The sequence below is a fragment of the Sphaeramia orbicularis genome, chromosome 22 (assembly GCF_902148855.1).
Source record: "Sphaeramia orbicularis chromosome 22, fSphaOr1.1, whole genome shotgun sequence".
NCBI classification, from domain to species: Eukaryota; Metazoa; Chordata; class Actinopteri; order Kurtiformes; family Apogonidae; genus Sphaeramia; species Sphaeramia orbicularis.
The window spans coordinates 8,636,398-8,653,616 of record NC_043978.1 but is presented as its reverse complement, the minus strand read 5'-3'; the positions used below and the strand labels follow the sequence as shown (position 1 = coordinate 8,653,616).

At 41.6% G+C, this 17,219-nt stretch overlaps 1 protein-coding gene across 1 annotated transcript in view; it reads right to left on the bottom strand.

Annotated features, from left to right (window-relative positions):
* Positions 1-17,219, bottom strand: part of sptbn5 (spectrin, beta, non-erythrocytic 5) — a 68,424-nt gene that overhangs the window by 35,878 nt on the left and 15,327 nt on the right. Inside the window, exons 14-48 of the mRNA XM_030127052.1 lie at positions 16,986-17,139; positions 16,684-16,887; positions 15,768-15,974; positions 15,291-15,456; positions 14,969-15,105; positions 14,679-14,888; positions 14,206-14,358; positions 13,746-13,876; positions 12,884-13,135; positions 12,532-12,607; positions 12,238-12,449; positions 11,882-12,131; positions 11,539-11,678; positions 11,116-11,215; positions 10,653-10,823; positions 10,401-10,565; positions 9,627-9,716; positions 9,417-9,553; positions 8,902-9,088; positions 8,671-8,780; positions 8,487-8,577; positions 8,227-8,343; positions 7,937-8,094; positions 7,723-7,852; positions 7,296-7,441; positions 6,583-6,697; positions 6,344-6,454; positions 5,088-5,267; positions 4,690-4,893; positions 3,592-3,741; positions 3,411-3,515; positions 2,210-2,398; positions 1,969-2,124; positions 1,192-1,383; positions 1,010-1,105 (exon numbers count right to left, since the gene is read on the bottom strand). Of these exons, the coding sequence (XP_029982912.1) occupies positions 1,010-1,105; positions 1,192-1,383; positions 1,969-2,124; positions 2,210-2,398; positions 3,411-3,515; positions 3,592-3,741; positions 4,690-4,893; positions 5,088-5,267; positions 6,344-6,454; positions 6,583-6,697; positions 7,296-7,441; positions 7,723-7,852; positions 7,937-8,094; positions 8,227-8,343; positions 8,487-8,577; positions 8,671-8,780; positions 8,902-9,088; positions 9,417-9,553; positions 9,627-9,716; positions 10,401-10,565; positions 10,653-10,823; positions 11,116-11,215; positions 11,539-11,678; positions 11,882-12,131; positions 12,238-12,449; positions 12,532-12,607; positions 12,884-13,135; positions 13,746-13,876; positions 14,206-14,358; positions 14,679-14,888; positions 14,969-15,105; positions 15,291-15,456; positions 15,768-15,974; positions 16,684-16,887; positions 16,986-17,139 (5,392 nt within the window). The remainder of the gene's footprint in view (positions 1-1,009; positions 1,106-1,191; positions 1,384-1,968; positions 2,125-2,209; positions 2,399-3,410; positions 3,516-3,591; positions 3,742-4,689; positions 4,894-5,087; positions 5,268-6,343; positions 6,455-6,582; positions 6,698-7,295; positions 7,442-7,722; positions 7,853-7,936; positions 8,095-8,226; positions 8,344-8,486; positions 8,578-8,670; positions 8,781-8,901; positions 9,089-9,416; positions 9,554-9,626; positions 9,717-10,400; positions 10,566-10,652; positions 10,824-11,115; positions 11,216-11,538; positions 11,679-11,881; positions 12,132-12,237; positions 12,450-12,531; positions 12,608-12,883; positions 13,136-13,745; positions 13,877-14,205; positions 14,359-14,678; positions 14,889-14,968; positions 15,106-15,290; positions 15,457-15,767; positions 15,975-16,683; positions 16,888-16,985; positions 17,140-17,219) is intronic.

Sequence of the window (17,219 nt, the reverse complement as noted above, 5' to 3'; positions counted from 1 at the left end):
CTGTGTGATAGTGTGCGTTCACTTTGTGTCTAGTTGTAGACAGAGCCTCTCATTTCACTGACAAAAACATCCATCATCTGATTAAAATACATACACTGCATTTGTGTATGAACTGGATAGACCTACATAGAGATTTACACATATATACAAATATACAGACATTTATAGAATATTTACAGCTAAAATACAACTATCAATGAACTACACAAACTGCAAAAATACAAATAAAAACAGTGGAAAAAGGTGAAATGAGAAACAGCAAAACCGACTAGTAGAACACTCAAAAACACCACTATCACTATTAAATGCAATTATTTACAAGAATTCACCGCTTAAACACTGCTAAACCTCACTAAAATAATGCTAAAAGTAATAAGTGTCTTACACTCACTGCACCCGCTCCAGTCTGTTACTTTCAGCTCGGCCCACGTCCACCCCTCCCCCTCAGCCAATGCAGACCTCTACCATAATGTGTAACAGACCAATGAAAGAACCCAATCTCAGCTAAAAGATGCTTTACCAATTTTGTCACTAGCGCAAACAGTTCAGCAGATGCGATAATCTGAATGACGGTGAATGCAGAAATGTGGCATCAGTGACACAACTGTCTTCAGAGGGTAAAAACACCTTCTCCATCTGCAGCTTTATCATACAGGTCATCTACAGGCAGTCAGTGGTGCATCTGATCAGTGATGTTTATTTACATTACCCTAAACAAACAACAGCGAAAAACCTAAAAGACTAAGAAAGAAAACTGCAAATCAATACAAAGCAAAATCCCATCTGTTCTTAGATTCATCCTGTGACTGAGAGTAAAAATGTCAAAACTCATAAAGAAAAACATTAAAACTGTATCATCAAACCAGATTGAAGTCGTGTCTGCACACAACTGGAATTTAAAAACAGCTAACAGACTTAATCTGTTTTTAAAACATGCAAAACATCAGTGAGAACTGTATGTGTTCTTGGATGGACAGAGTCACCGTGGCGACCAGAGTCAGATACTCACTCCTTCTCCTTTTCCTCTGAATTCAATGAGTTTCTTCAGCAGCTGAACTCCATGTTCATAATCTTTTCCAACATCTCCAACACTGATCATCACCTCCTGGAAGACGCACAGAACACAGTTTACCTAAAACTATCAACATCCTGTAAACACTCAGTCATGTTCATGGGCGGTCACAGTCCAACCTTCTGTCTGATCCAGGCCTCCACCTCCTCCACCTTCTGTAGAAACTCCAGAAAGTCTCTGTTGTCTTCCAGAACTTTCCCTCTGGTGGACACGGCCTTCTTCAGTTCCTCCCAGTGCTGCTCCAGGGTGGAGGTGCTTCTCCTCACCTCCTTTGACCTCGGGTGGTGAAGAGACACCAGCTCCTCCCCAGCCTGAACCACATCAGCATGGACACCATTAGAACCAATAACATGGGGGCACTAGTGAGATGGTAATATAGTAGGAAGCTGGAAAGTGTGCTCTGCAGAAATTTGTATTAAAACCAAGCTTTTGAGCGCTAATAACTGCGAAGACGTTCTCAGATAGATGCTATTCAACTTGACAAAAGTTGTTTTAATACATTTTGCAAATGGCAAGTAAACTATGTAAACATAAATATACTGGAAAGACCACCATGAACGAACCAAGTTCCTGCCTGGACAATAGCGCCAACAAAGTGGCATGGTGGATTTGAAGACCAAGACTCTCTCATCCCTTAAATCAGAGCTGGCTACTCTCTTCAAAACAGAACTTAAGTTGTAGAGTTTGAAATGATTAAGTCAGAGCTATCATCTATGATGATGGAGGTCGCAAAAAAAACTGCACTGCCTCGCTCCAATCTTGACAACATAAAGTTGACCATGAGGGAGATGGAGGAAGGACTTTCAAACCATTCTGATGACATCACCGCGCCGCAGAACCAATAACATAAAGTATGATCAACAGATCTGTGATGTCCTCGTATCGTATCTTCTCACCTGCAGAACAGCACTGATAATCTCCCTGTGAGCCAAGATCTCAGCCTCGAACACTTGATGTTTCTGCAGCAGCTTCATTTTCACGTTGAGGCTGCTGAGGTCGGCTTTGCTGTCCTCCGCCATCTTCTGCATCCGCTCTGAAACCCACTCCTCAGCCTGATGGACACAGGACATCAGCCTGTTAAACAGCACTAAAGCATCATGATGGACTACAATCAAACACCACTGTCCGGCTGGTTACCGCAGCGACGTCTCTGTTGAAGATACACAGCAGTCTGGAGAGCTCCAGCTCCTCCCTGCGTCTGATTGACAGGTCTCTGATCCTGTCGCGTCTCTGGATGAGGGCCTCGAGTTTGTTCTGGACTCGAGTGCTCTTCTCTCGGCTGAGCTGCTTCTTCAAACGATCACACAGATCCTTCAGAGCCGACAACTGCAACAAAGACGAGGCCGACATCAACCAAAACATCCACAAAGAACAGGAATGAAGGTCAACTATAAGTGATACCTTAACCCATGTGCACTCCTCAAGTTTGCCACCCTCTGGTTACCTGTGCAGCTAAAACATACACAAACAAAAAAACTTTTTTGGAACAAAAATTGTTTTTTTTTTTTTTCATTAAATCTCTTAAACAACTTCAGCCCTGTTCAAAACCACTGGTGGAATACAGTAAAAAGTTTTCTTCAAAATTAAATGTGGACATAAGAGAATGTACAGTTATATAGTGTAACAGCAGTGAAATTAAAAAATGTGGTTATAATGGAAGTCAACTGGGCATTTATGTCCATGAGGGAAAATAGAGGGAGTGTCTGACACTACAGAAAAAATACTACTGCAATCAAATCACCTGGTTTGCTAATCTTTGACATATTTAATACTCTAATCAAAACCAATGTCCCAACCCACTACTGTTTATTATATGGAAAATTAAATTTTCATTAATTTAACAAATTTTAATGAATTAAACAGGCATTTAAAGGGTTGAATGTTTGGTAGTTTTGAGCAGGGCTCAATTTACACACACACACACACACACACACACACACACACACACATATATATATATATATATATATATATATATATATATATATATATATATATATATATATATATATATAAATCTTGCTGTATGATGATTTTATAGCAAATTTTTTATGTGTGTACTTTTTTGGTAAACAGAGGGTGCACAATGCATCATGGGAGTATAAAACACATGTAAGGGTAAAAAGACACTGGATTTCAAAAATATAACTATCATGTCAAAATGATCACCATATGAAAAAAAAGAGGAAAATGCCTAAGACGACTTAAGGGTCAATAAAACACATGTTGTGCAGACTAAGGCTGGACTAACAGGGCTCAGCTGAACCAATCAGCTTGCAGATGACTCTTCCAACTTATTTCCGTTCATTAACAGAGATGAGACAGAAGTAGAACAGACCTTTTCTTCCTGAGAGCTGAGCAGTTTCTCAAAGGCTTCATGTCGTTTGATCAAACCCTCCGTCTCGTCCACTGAGTTTCCCAGAGTGCTGTTCTGCAGTAGAACCTGAGGAAGCACCACAGATTCATCAGTTAAACACACAGACGTTCTCCTGTCCATGTTCCTCAGAATGACTCGGTACCTCCTGTGAGCTGGATGTCTTGTCCATGTTGTTGACATCTCTGTAAAACATCTGCTCTAAATGGATGTTTTCTAACCAATGCTGCTTTTTATTCCACTGCTCCTCCAGTTTGTCTCTCTCTGCCAGTAAAGCCTTGAGCTTCTCCTTCACCTGGAAACGAACAAACAAAACATCAGACTGGACCAAAAAAATGACAAGAAATGATCACATCTCACATGTTAAATAAGTTAAGCAGGGTTTCTTAAATTTCAGCATACTACAACACCATCTACTGAAGAGCCAACTTATGGAAGCCACTTCATGATTTAACACTGAGACAGACCTGAACTCTTATGGACTCAACAGGAATAAAGACTGCGATTCTCTGAATGTGGCTGATGGGACTTGATCTAAAACAGTTCTGAGCCCTGATTCCGGGCAAAGGTTCTGCTGTGAATCTGCGTCTGTTTCAGGTTCATTAAAGCTGCTGTCAGTATGTGCTTGTGTTCCTTTTCTTCAGTGGTTTTGTTTTACTGTGTGTTTTAGGGTCAAAACAGGTGGAAGAACAGAAAAAGACAAAGAGAGGAACTGAAGTTTGACAGGTTTGGGCTAAATAAGGCACTAGAATGAACATCAATAAGCAATTTAGAATGTTGAACATCATTCTGTGAACTGGAACACACTGAACAACAACAAGGATTTGAAATTTGGTCCCAGCAGTTTATGTTTTGGGACTTTTTTTCTAAGTCAGTCCAGCTGCTTTTTGACACCTGTTTAACTCCATAAAGTAGTTACACGGTCAAAACTCAGTAAAAACAGAGTAAAAAATGAAGGAAAATCACCACAACACTGGAAACAACCGTAAAAAAACCACAAGGAAAACAGTGTTTAAAAAAAAAAGCCCAAACCATCCTTTTTTTATAGTGAGTCGGTCTCACTCACTGCTCCATGTTTTACCCCCCATTCCACAGGTGGCAGGGTTTAACTGAGCAGCACGAGTCGAAATTTTTCCTGTTGAGCCAACAGTTGAATTCTTAAGAATATTTAAAATAAATCATACGTTCAGAACAATCACCACAGACACATCAGGGGTTAAAGGGTTAACGGTCCTGTCCTCACCTCCTTCCTGTTGACTCGATCCTGGCGCTGAAGCCCCTCCCCCATCTCCACAGCCTGGTCGTAGTTCTGTTGTCTGGCCTCCATCTCGGCCCAAAGCTGCTGGTGCTGGTTCAACTGCAGGTCTGCAGTCGACACGTCACTGATGCTCTCCTCCGCCGCCATCACACCGCTCAGCTGGTTACACCACAACAGGTAGTCTTGAACCTGAACAAAAGCAATATACATCTGTAAGATCCACTACAGGTAGACCTGAACCTGAACAGAGTAAACACACACCTGTAAGATCCACTACAGATAGTCCTGAACCTGAACAAACACACACCTGTAAGATCCACTACAGGTAGTCCTGTAGCTCCGATGGGACTGGTCAGAAAGTTCATGTGCTGACATATTCTTACCATGTTGAGGAACAGGTATCGCTGACATGCCAGTTTTAGCTCCGCCTCCCTCTGCTCGGCGTGCAGCCGGAGCTCCTCCCATCTCTCCACCACTTCCTGCTGTAGTTCCTGTAGGTGACGCTTCAGGTGAGGAGTGCAGAACTCCAAAATGGAGTCGACAGTGTCCAGCTGTTCCTGTAACTGGAGGATATTAAAAGTGATGACTGTTATTATTGTTTTATTACTACTGTTAGTACTATTTTATAGAGTTTGTCTTTTGCACTACGTTTATGCATGCACATTTATTCTTGCACTTTATTCTGTTGCTGCCTTGACCAGTTAATTTCCCATTGTGGGATCAATAATGTCTCATCTAATCTAATCTTACAGTAAGAATGCTGAATTCTGTCAATCAAAAATGACTCATCTTTTTACTCTCAAGCTTAAATGAAATCAAATTAAAATGTTCATTCAGCAGAACATATTCATGATTAAATTAACCACTGAAAGGCACTAGTACAATTTCAGGTTTAAAAAAAAAAAGATGTAAACAGACTTCTGACATCAAGTGTTAAGTTCATAGAGCACAACAAACCAAAGAAATTGAAAACCATTGTGACAAGTACATAAAAAATCAAACACCAATTTTATCTGTCCAAATGCAGCCACTTCGATCTGTTTAACACAAAGAAGCACAGGCACCTCTAAAAAGCACATTAACCCATGAAGACCCAAACATCCACCATCAAACAAAACCAACTACTGATGTAACTGTTTAATACCTGTTGATCCACTAATCCTATCAATACATGTCAATAATTGGTGTAAAATGTAGTTTGTCATCTTTTCATGTTCATGAGATATGACCCATTTGGACGCTCAGAGGCTCCGTAGTGAACACTGATTCATCAGTAAAACCCATGAAGTTTGATAAATGACTGTGGATGGATTGGACACACTTGGTTTATGTTCAGTTAATGAGATATTTTACTGAAAAGGCCACTTTTTCATCAGTTTTCTCTATTTCTAATACAATAACTCTCAACTTTAATCTGAGCTTTAACAAACATCTACATGATCAGTGAATTAAAAACAGGAAAATACACGATTTTCACTGAAAAAATGCAAAATACAGTGGACAATATTACAATAAATGAAGACAAAATCTCTTAAAACAGATTAAACAGAGAGAAACATTTATTTGTGAACTGCTATAAAAGTAGCACTGGGTCCTTATGGGTTAAGAAAGTCTCTACATTCTGCAGGTAGGTGTGTACCTGCTGCTCAGTCGTCGCCAGCTCATGAAGCAGAGCCTCATGTTTCCGCAACTGAGACGTTACACCTTGTAAATCCTTGGCTACATCGTCAGGGATGCTCTTCTGTCGCTCCTGCAGAGACAGAGATCTACAGGTTAAACTCCATGACGGGTTCAGTGGATTAACCAGTGTAAAGAAAGAAAGAAAGAAAGAAAGAAAGAAAGAAAGAAAGAAAGAAAGAAAGAAAGAAAGAAAGACACCTGGATCAGAGCCAGTGCATCAGTCAGATCCTGGTAGAATCGGTGACACTCCTCAGCTTTCTGCAGCTGATCCTGACGCTCCATGGCCATGGCCCTCAGCTCCTCCCAGAATGCCCTGCACATGACCAGGAAGAAAATGAATGCAAAGAAAGATAGACTTAAGATGAGCAATATTAAAATAGTAAATATTAAAGACACATTCTATTCTGTTTCTAATTAATTTGGAGTTTTTATTTTCAGTGTCAGTTTAGTTTGAATTATAAATAGAATAGAATAGAATAATCTTTATTATTACTGTTACAGGAACAATGATAATCAGTTTAGCAGCTCTGTTCTGTTTAGCAGCAGATTCTTAAAATACAAACTAAAGACTGTATATAAAAAAACTATTATACAAAATTTTATTTTAAAAATACATTAAGAAATACTGAAATATACAGTATAAAAGGCTAACTCTATACCATAGAAAGAAACACATATACAGTATATACACATATACAGTATATACAAGGTAAAAAAGAAAAATATGTGTACAATGACATGATGAGAATAGACTTTATTTGCCATTTGCACAGATACATAGCAGCATGCTGGTATGAAACTGGTACAGCTAAGAGTTTATATAAACCACTGAGGGAATGAAGCTGTGTTAAGGTTAGAGTCAGATTAGCACTAAAGTCTCCAGTAAATGAGTGGAATATGTGTGGGTGTACCTGAGTTGTTGCATCGTGTCTTTGACTGCAGAGCTCTGTGGATGTTTCTTTCTGACCAGTTTTGTAGCGAGGTCATTGCAGCTCTGCAGCCTCTCCTCTCCGACCTCCAGCTGCTTCAAAAAACCTTCAAACTTTCCTTGAAGTAACTGCAACGTGCACAAAAACAGCAGATTGACACTGAATTCAGCCACATACAGCTGAGATTTATGGGTTTTATTCATTAAAATAAACATGGTTGTTGATTTCTTCAACTTCTCCTTCTGTATTTTTGTACTTAACATTATTCGATGAATCAAACATGTTATTAAAATTAAGTGACACAGCAGGGAATTAAATACAAAAACCCACCAGTCAGATGTTTGTCCTTTAACAGTCCTGTATTCTCTCTCTGTTAGATTTACTTCAGTTTTTGATGCTGGTTTATCACCTGGACTTGTTGGTAGTTGTTGGGCTCCTGAGTCTCTGTCGTCTGCCTCAGCTGGTTCATCCAGTCCTCCAGCTCCAATGCCTCCCGTCTGAACTCATGGAGGAGGAAGACTTCCTGTAACCTCTGACCCCTGACAGGAAACACAGGGTGAATCATTTAAATGGTACATGTTGCTAAGGCCCTTGAGGAGCATGTTTCCATCAGTGGTATTTACCTGAGAGCAGCCTGGTGCTGCAGCTGCTGGTTCAGGCTGTTCACGCGGCTGTAAGGCCTGCTCAGCTCCTCCAGTCTCCACTTTCTCTCCGCCTTCTCCACCTGCTCTCCCAGATCCTCCAACTGAACCTGCAGCACCTCCAGCTGACCCTCCACCACCTGAGGACCAGGACAAGGACACCCATCAGATCCAGAGCTAATATAGATAAATGGGACTACAGGTGTTAAATTCATCACTTTGACCCTGAGGAGTTCCACAGGGACCCATCTGAGGCCCCTGCCTGTTTGTACCTGGTGTTTGGTGATGAGGCTCTGCGTGGCCAGCTGGTCCTTTCCAAAGTCATCGGTGTTAACTAGACGGAGCATCTCTGTCAGACTTGACTCCAGTTCTGAACAATCCAACAAAAGCTGAATAAACAAAGAAAAATGTAAAAAACAAACAAACAAACAAACAAACAAAAACCCAAACATTCTCTTCTTAGATGATCATTTTAGTAAAGCTAAATCACATTAAACTTATTGTTGTGTAATATGCTTGAATTCCCTCTCACCTGTTCTCTGGTGATGGCTTTGCTCAGGTGAACTGCTCTCCTGTCACAGGCCTCCTCAAGCTCCTCCCACTCTGTCTTCAGGTGGTTGCACCTGCAAAAACAGAAAGACCCGGGTCCAAGTTAGACCTTTATATCATTCAGCACCATAGGAAAAAATATAAATGCCAACAGAGAGAGAAGGTACCTTTCCAAAACTTCACCCTTATCTGATTGGCTGGATTTAGCCAGGCTCCGCCCCTTGTCTAATATATGGTCCAGGTGTTTACGGTGCGCGTTCACCTCAGACTGCAGCTCCTGAGGGAAAACACACAGATTTGTTGGTTTAGAACAATTTCTTTAACAATGTTAGGTTTTTTTACATTATGTTTCTACTTGAATTTGAAACTTGAGTTTTGACAGTTTTGTCCTTTTTGACCTTGTGTTTGTGCATGAGGCTGATGGCTCCAGCCAGAGATTTGTCATATCCTGTGGATCCAGATGCAGGAACTCGTTCAGAGATCCAGCTGAGCTCCAGGTCCACGTCATGATAAAACCCGAAGAGAAGCACTGATGCTTCCAGCTGAGCTCGACGCTGATCCAGAGGCTTCTGAAGAGACTTAAACCTGCAGATCAGAAAACCCGCAGTTTGTCCAGTTACTCAGTGGTTTTTGATGACTTTAGCTGATTCTTTCTTTTTATATTGAAATCAAAGTGGCTTTAGTATTTTAATTTATAATCTGAATTTTAATTCACAAATTGGATTTATTGATACTTACTAGAGCTTTGAATCATTTCTGTTAGTTTTTTTGAATAATTTAACCCATTTTTTCCTTGGATCTGCACAAATCACACAGATGACCTATTGTGATCACAAAATGGTAGGTTTTGCTGAAAGATGAGAAGTTTGCATCCCTGAAATCCCCCCCCATGAAACCAGACAATGTGACTCACAGAGTGAGGTAGGTGTCGGTCTCCTGGAGGATCCGGTGTGAGTCGAAGTGAGTGGAGGCGAGGTGTTTGGCTCTGCTGACGATGGAGTTGATCTTCTCCGCCAGCTCCTTGGCCTCCTGCTCTAGCTGCCGATGCTCCTGAACCCACAAACACAGCGTTCACTAATGTTACAAACCTCATTTAATCGTAGCGTGTGATGAGGGAGCTCACCTTCAGCAGCTGTCGGCTGGAGCGCAGGTCGTGACCTTTGGCAGCGTTGTTCAGCATCCACTGTATGGCTTCAATCTTTAGTTTGGCGTCCTGAGAACAGATTAGAATGGATTTAAGGTCAAATATCGTACCGTCTGTAGCTTTGAATCCTCTAAGAGGACCCTAACTAGGCGGCAGCGATGACCACCTAGTCATCACAAGGTCATAACAGCCTAGATGACTGAAAAGTCAGCTTGTGACCAAAGGGTCGCCAGTTCGATTCCCTAGACCAGTGGAGAGTTGTTGGTTGATGTGCCTTTGAGCAAGGCACTCAATCCTGGGCGCCAACATAACTGCAGTGTGTATCGTGTGTTCCTGCATGTTCTAGTGATGGGTTAAAGGCAAAGGGTCCATTTCGATGTGTGGTACATGTCCAATGTGAACTAGATATCGATAGAATAAAGATGGTTAATTCTCTCGCTCTTCTTAATTCTTAACTATTAATTGTAATCGTAACAATTTTACAGTAAGAATAGAGTTAAGAAGAATAAAAAATAAAAATGGACAAAATATGAATAGATGCAAATTTATAGTATCAGCAGTATGTGACAGTATGTATATCTATAAACAATATTTACAATATTAACGTATTAATGAAAACAGTATGTATATCTATGAACTAAGTCTATATAAAAATAGTGCATTTACATTTTGATTAATATTGAATAAATATTGCATTTTTATTGCAGAACAGAAGATTTTTGCATGACTTATTGCGCATAATTTCACATTTACCTGCAGCAGCTCCATCAGCTGCTCCTGTTGTCCCGCCTGCCTCAGTTTGTCTCCTCTGTCGGCCATCTTGTCCTGTAGCCTCTTCCATCGACTGCTGACCTGAGCCGACTTCCTCCTGATGCTCTGACTGTTGTGGTGTTCCTCGGACAGCATCTCCTCACTCACCTAGAACAGGGATCAGGTGATGGTAGTGCATCTGCTGTTCACACACACCAACTCATGATCCTGTTTGTGAGCAGCAGCAGTTTTTACCTGAACCAGTCTGTCCAGCCACACCTGGTTGGCCTGCATCTCTTTCTCTGCTGCCTCGTGTCTCTTCAGCTTTCCCAGGATGTTTGTCGGGTCACGGTACGACTCATCCTCTGCCACCTTAAACTTCTCCTCCATCCACAGCAGCAGCTCATCAGCATCTCTCTGAAACTCCTGAAACACAAACACACATTGTTTCTGCATCACACTTGATGGATGTGCTCATTCTGGTTTATATTCTCCACTGAGGACAAAAGACGAATTTCAGGCAAGTAAAACGAGTGTAGTTGTTGTGTGAGGACCGAATCTGAGAATCTTACTCTGGGGTTTTTCTACTAAATATTGTGTCAAATCCCGTATTTTCCACTTGATATGATGCTTGGTTACATGAGCAAGTCTCATTTTTAATAAACAGCCTCTAATATCAGTGTCATGTCTGAGTGGAGGTCAGGCTTGTGTTTAATACCTGATATTTCTTGGAGTCCAGCAGCAGACTCCTCCACTGTCGACTACTCTCCTTCAGCTTCTTGTTGGTTTTCTGGAGATTCCTACTTCTCTCTCTGATACTGAAACAAAAATTCAGACTTTAGGTACACGTTTACATATTTCTCTGCTAAACTCAACCCATGTCATTTAAACATTGAATTACATTAAGTTCAGCTCAACCGAACTGAAATCATTTCCATCAAAAATTCAACTGAACTGTTTGGATAGATGTTAAATAAAGAGATGTGAGTATTGTGTATTTTGTTTTATTCGTATCTTTTTTTCCCTTGTGGTTCTGTGCCTCATTGTTGTTAAATGTTTACTACTACTGTATTACAGAATAACTGCGACATTATCCTCTGTTTTCAGACACATTTTTCAGTGGACAGAGACGTGTTCTTACTGTTTCGAAGCGTAGTGTTTTTGGTCAATGAGCTCCTGGCTGCGTTCAGTGAAATGATGGACTCTCTGGTCCAAAGCCTTCAGGAGACCCTCCAGCTCTTCCTGTCGACCCAGAAGACTGTGAACGCTGTCCACCGAGTCCTGGACAAACACATGCAGACACAGTTCATGAATACAGATCCGATGGGAAGTCTAACTCCAAACTGATTTATCTAATTGGTCTGCATTGTACAGTTTCCATTTTTATAGTCTTGAGGTTTGAAGTCTGCCAAAACTCCAGACTGAATATAGCACAATATTCATTATGTAACGAAACGTTTAAAAAATAAAATAAAATCAGTCACCCCGACATCTTTGACCCTCAGTCGGGCTTCGTGTCCAGACAGCGCTGTCTCGATCCGGTCTCCCTCCTGGTTCAGCCTTTGGAGCTCCACCTCCTGCTCCAAACGTTGCTTCCTGCTCAGCCATAACTTATCCAGTTTGGACCAATCAGCTCTCAGACCATCCAGGGTCTGCTGAATGTCACCACCTCCTGTCCTCCCACTGGAGGAGCTCTGCTGAAGAGATTTCCCCAACTTCTCCATCTCCTTCAATCTGAGGAAACACGAATCTTCAGCCAAGGTCCATAGTAGGGCTAGGATGATGCATGTCCACCTGTGTCCTATCATGATACTTCAGACAAAAACACCGTCCTCCTCACCTGTTTCTCTGCTCCTCCATCTCCTCTCTGAGCTCCTGGTGTTGTTCTAACAGTGCGACGGCCGAGGCCAGGTCAGCAGCCGCCTCCTCCTGTAGGAGGCGATCCTGTACTGATCCAGCCCAGCGCTGCAGCTCTTTGGCCTGCTGCTGGAAGCTCTGCAGCCTGTGGGCTTCCTCCAGGTGGCGCTGTCTGTCTGCAGCTTGAAGCTTCACCTGAACAACACAACAGGAGGACACAACAAAGGCTCAGTGTTCAGGTTGTCATGGAAACAGACCTTGATTTGTCCAGTCTCACCTGCTTCAGCAGATCCTCGAGAGCCGCAACCTCCTGCATGATGGCAGCGCTCTCTGCCGGACTGCAGTCCTGTTTCCTGAAGCACAGGAAGAAACAGCATGGGATTAAGAATCAGAGAATGAAGAACTCACAACCAAAACCTGACCACAGAGACACCTACTGAGAGACAGATGAATGTAGAGAAAAAAGAGCAGAGGAGTGACACAAATTATCTGAATACTGAGGACTCAAAACACAAAACAAAAATGAACAGAAAGAAAGAAATCAAAGAAAAAACACCTCAAAAAATCCAAGAAAACAGATGCTAAACCAAAATAAGAACAGTAAAGGACAGAAAAAATCTTCAGAATACATCTTAGCGATGCTCTTCAGGTAGGAGATCTTGGCCTCCAGGGCCTGGATGTCTCTGAGGGCCTGGGCCTGGGTCTTCTCCTCAGCCTTTAGGGTGAAGGGGCTACAGGCAGCGTCCACAGTGTCCAGGTGGGTCAGCTGGTCCTGAAGCTGACCTTTGGCCTCTTCACAGCTCTGCAGGAAGGACTGGATATCTGCTGTACTCAGCAGCTCATGACCTTTCTCATCCTTCAGACGCTGGATGTGATCCCACCTGATGAAACCACGACAGACACATAACAGAGCATCAGACACACAAACCATCAGATACACAAACAACAGGCCACCACACGAGGAGAGCCTCAGCTTTTTTCCTTAATACTGTATGTGTTTAGAAATGTTCAAAGTTTATCCTTCAAATTACCACTTGACTCATGACACATATACACAAGTCAGTGTTGTTCTTTCACTGTGTGTTTGTTATAACTCTGACTGAAGCTGTATTGGAGAAAGAGGTGATGTTTTAAGAGGAGAGGAGTTGCTACTAAAGTGTCACGTTAAAGAATTTTACACTAATCTACTCAAAGATGCAATGATGAAAGGTACAATGGTGTATCAAAAAACCATTTAGGTGAAAGAAAAAAATTCAAGTTTGAGAAGAGGGGGTGATATTCCAAGAATAACTCCAAGACCCAAATACCAAGAATTTGTCAAAGCTGAAGATGAGAAACCTGAGACCAGGATTTGTGGCCTGGTTGAAATATACTTGTTTGTTTCAGTTGCAGGTTGGTTTAAGGGTTAAGTCTAGGAAAAGATCATTGTGTTGGTTACAGAAGTGTTTTGATTCCGTCAGAGATCTGAAAGCTGGGTGTGAACTCCTGTACCTGTGGGAAATGGCCCTCTGTCTGGTCTGGATCTCTCTCTGTTTACTATGTCGACTCTTCACCAGATCCTCTGCCATTTTAATGATGTCATCCAACTGGCCACGCCCACTTGCCAACTCCGTCAGGAAGTTCTGGAAAAAGCAGCAGGGAATACACAAATGAATTGTTTGTGTCTGGTATGGTTCTGTCCCTGTTATGTGTCTAAAACAGTATAAACTGTATTTACACTATTTGCTTTATTGAAAACCGTGTTATTATATTTAAAGTAAAAGACCAAAACTAACAGAAACCAACAGAACACTAAAGAAACACTATAATGAACACAAGCTAAAATGTGGTGGAACTCCCAGTATCATGACACATAAACAGGGATCCACATATTTTTGGACATGGATTATTTTAGAAATTGAGGAAAACATATGTTTTTGTCTTCTCAGATCATGTCAAGTGGAGACTTCACCTCATATTTGGCCTGTACGACTCCCAGGTTGTCTGCGTCAGTGCTGAAGGTGTTCAACACGTTCTCTTTGTCCTCCATCCATGACTCAAACTCCTGACAGCTGTTGTAGAAATGATGCAGACGTAGAGTCTCCTTCAGACTCCTCGTCTTCGACTGGAAACACCAAAACCACAGTTTAAACTAGAAAAGCACTCGGAGAGCACAGACCTCAGCCAAGACAGATCAGTGCCCCCCCCCCAATCACAACCAAAATTTAATCATTTGTTCCTCGTGCCAGTATCAACATTTCCTGAAAATTTCGTCAAAATCTGTCCATAACTTTTTGAGTTATCTTGCTAACAGACAAACAGACAGACAAACCCTGATGAAAACATAACCTCTGCCATTCCTTGGCGGACATAACAACACAGAACAGTGATTCTGATGTTTTTACAGAGACGGACTCCATTTCCCATGTTGCCCCTGTCATTCACCTTGACCAGGTTGAACATGGAATAGTAGTCCTGCTCCAAGTCACTTTGTGTTTTCTCTACAGTGTCCTTCTGGTACTGAAGGTCGGGTAAACTTGACGTCTGGATCTCAGTCGTAGATCGACGCAGAGAGCGACTTCGCCTCGGACGGCTCAGCTTCCTGCTGGTGCTCTCTGACACACCATTGGTGGAGAGAGGAGGAGTGGGTGGTGCCTGCAGAGGGGACAGTCATGAGGTTCATAAGCTGTTAAATTGAGATTGATGTGATTTGTTAACATGTTGAGCAGTCGTACAGTGGTTTGTAACACATTCAGGTAGGTTTTGGGGATGAGCTGCTGGTTTCCTCGTCCATCTTTGGCTAAAACTCGGTCTCCATCGGAGTCAGTGCTGATGATAGTTACAACCTCATTACGTTCCCATGGAAACTGACCTGAAACATGACATGATGCCCTCATTATCACAGCCCACCAGTTAGCTCAACAAAAAGGACACAGCTCTGTCTAAACATAGCGGTAAATAAGTGAATGACTTACCTACTGTAGTGTTTACAGTGTTGAAGTTTTTATGTTAGTATAAGTTCATATTTTGATCAGTCGTTCTGTCAGTGAATCTTACCTCTGCTGTATCTGAAGCGAACCTTGGCCTTGTTCTCACTTTGAGGGGCGGAGCTTACAGGTACCCTCCCCTTTCCTCTATTGGGTGATGATGTCACTGCTGTTGGTCCCTCCTCTTCAGAGGAGGAGTCACTGTACTGGATTATTTTGGGCTGCTGAAGCTCCGCCTACTCAGAGTAAATACTACAGTAAACTTCAGCTTTGTTACCACTTAGACATGAAGATCTACTCAGAATTTATTACAATTTCAACAACCATGAAATAAAGCCTTTGTTTCAGCTTGGTGTGAACTCAGTAAAGTGTTTTCAGATCCACTTACAAAAGAAAATTTCATGTAAAATACCACATTTAAAGCCAATTCTCTGATATTAATATGACTGAATTAAAGGCCTCATAGCATTTCTTCAGAGGCTTTAAAAGGTTTGTATTTTGAGTGTTTTATAATAAAACTAAAGTGTGCTGTGGAGTGTGAACTCACAGTGTGAGCTGTTAGCTGTGCTGCGCTCTTCGCCTGCTCTGAAAGTCTCTTTATCTCTGATCCGTACGCTGCCATCTCCTTCTCCACCCGCTGGTGGCGCTGCAGCAGAGCCGATGTACTCAGCTCATCTTTCCCATGATCCTCACTGGTCAGCAGCGGCTTTCTGTCGTCCAGCCATGAGTTGGCCTCCAACACATCTGCAAAGTACTTTAAGATGATTGGATTTATGAGACAGCAGGAGATGAAACAAGATTTTATATCTACTAAACATCTTCAACTGTGGTTTATGTTGTTGGTAATTTAGCCTTCTATCCGCTGCACTTTATTATTATTTTATTAAACTATTTATGTACGAGGGCCGTTCAATAAGTTCATGGCCTCACCCAGAACAGAACAACACAGACTGATAATTTATATTTTATTTTTCAACATAATCTCCATTTACAGCAATGCACTTGGTCCATCGATGTTCAAGCATCACTATCCCATCACGAAAGAATGTAACATCCTGTATTATAACAACCAGTATTTCTGGGTGAGGCCATGAACTTATTGAACAGCCCTCGTACACACACATATATACATACATGTACTGTGCATATTATAAAATAACTTTATTATTTATTATTAATACTACTACTTTATTATTAATTTCCACTAGTACTTTTTAATGTACAATTGCCTGTTTGTTTGTTTTTTTTCACTACTATTTTTATAGCTATTGTTGTTAGTATTTTCTTTCCTTTTTGTCTTGTAATATTTGTTATGTGTGTACATTCGGTGTTGTGCTGCTTCTGGAACCTTAATTTCCTAAGGGTTCTGTCCAAGGGATTGATAAAGTTCTATCTAATCTGATCTAATCTTTCTGATCTTTCCTGTCCTTTTACATGTTTGATCATATTTTTTGTCCATTTACCTGCTTGATGGTGGCTGCAGCCTGCAGTCTGTGTCGTCGTCCCGTCGCCTCCTCGATCATGTGACTCCATTGTTTCTTTAAGGTTCTGATCCATTTCTGAATTGCTCTTTGGTTATTCTGACTTTGTTTGGAAAGTAGATCCTGACCTCGACCCAGAACTCCCAAATACACCGACTCCTGGGCCTGAATCTCCGCCTCCAGAACCTGAACAGAGGTGGGCAGGTCACTTTATACTCTGAACACCGAAGTCAGATAAGGTACTTCTTCTACGAGTATAGATTGTCTGTGTTTGTGCGTCTCACTTTGTGTTTGTGCTGGGCCGTCTGGATGTGGCTCAGCTCTCGTCCCAGTCCAGACGTCTGCAGTTTCACTAACCGTTCATAGAACCAGGCCTCCAACTCCTCACAGTCATGGAAGAACTCAAACAGCCGTAGCTGGGCCTCCAACTGCCTCCTCCTGAAATACAAAAGAATAGAATAGAATAGAATAGAATAGAATAGAATAGAATAGAATAGAATAGAATAGAATAGAATAGA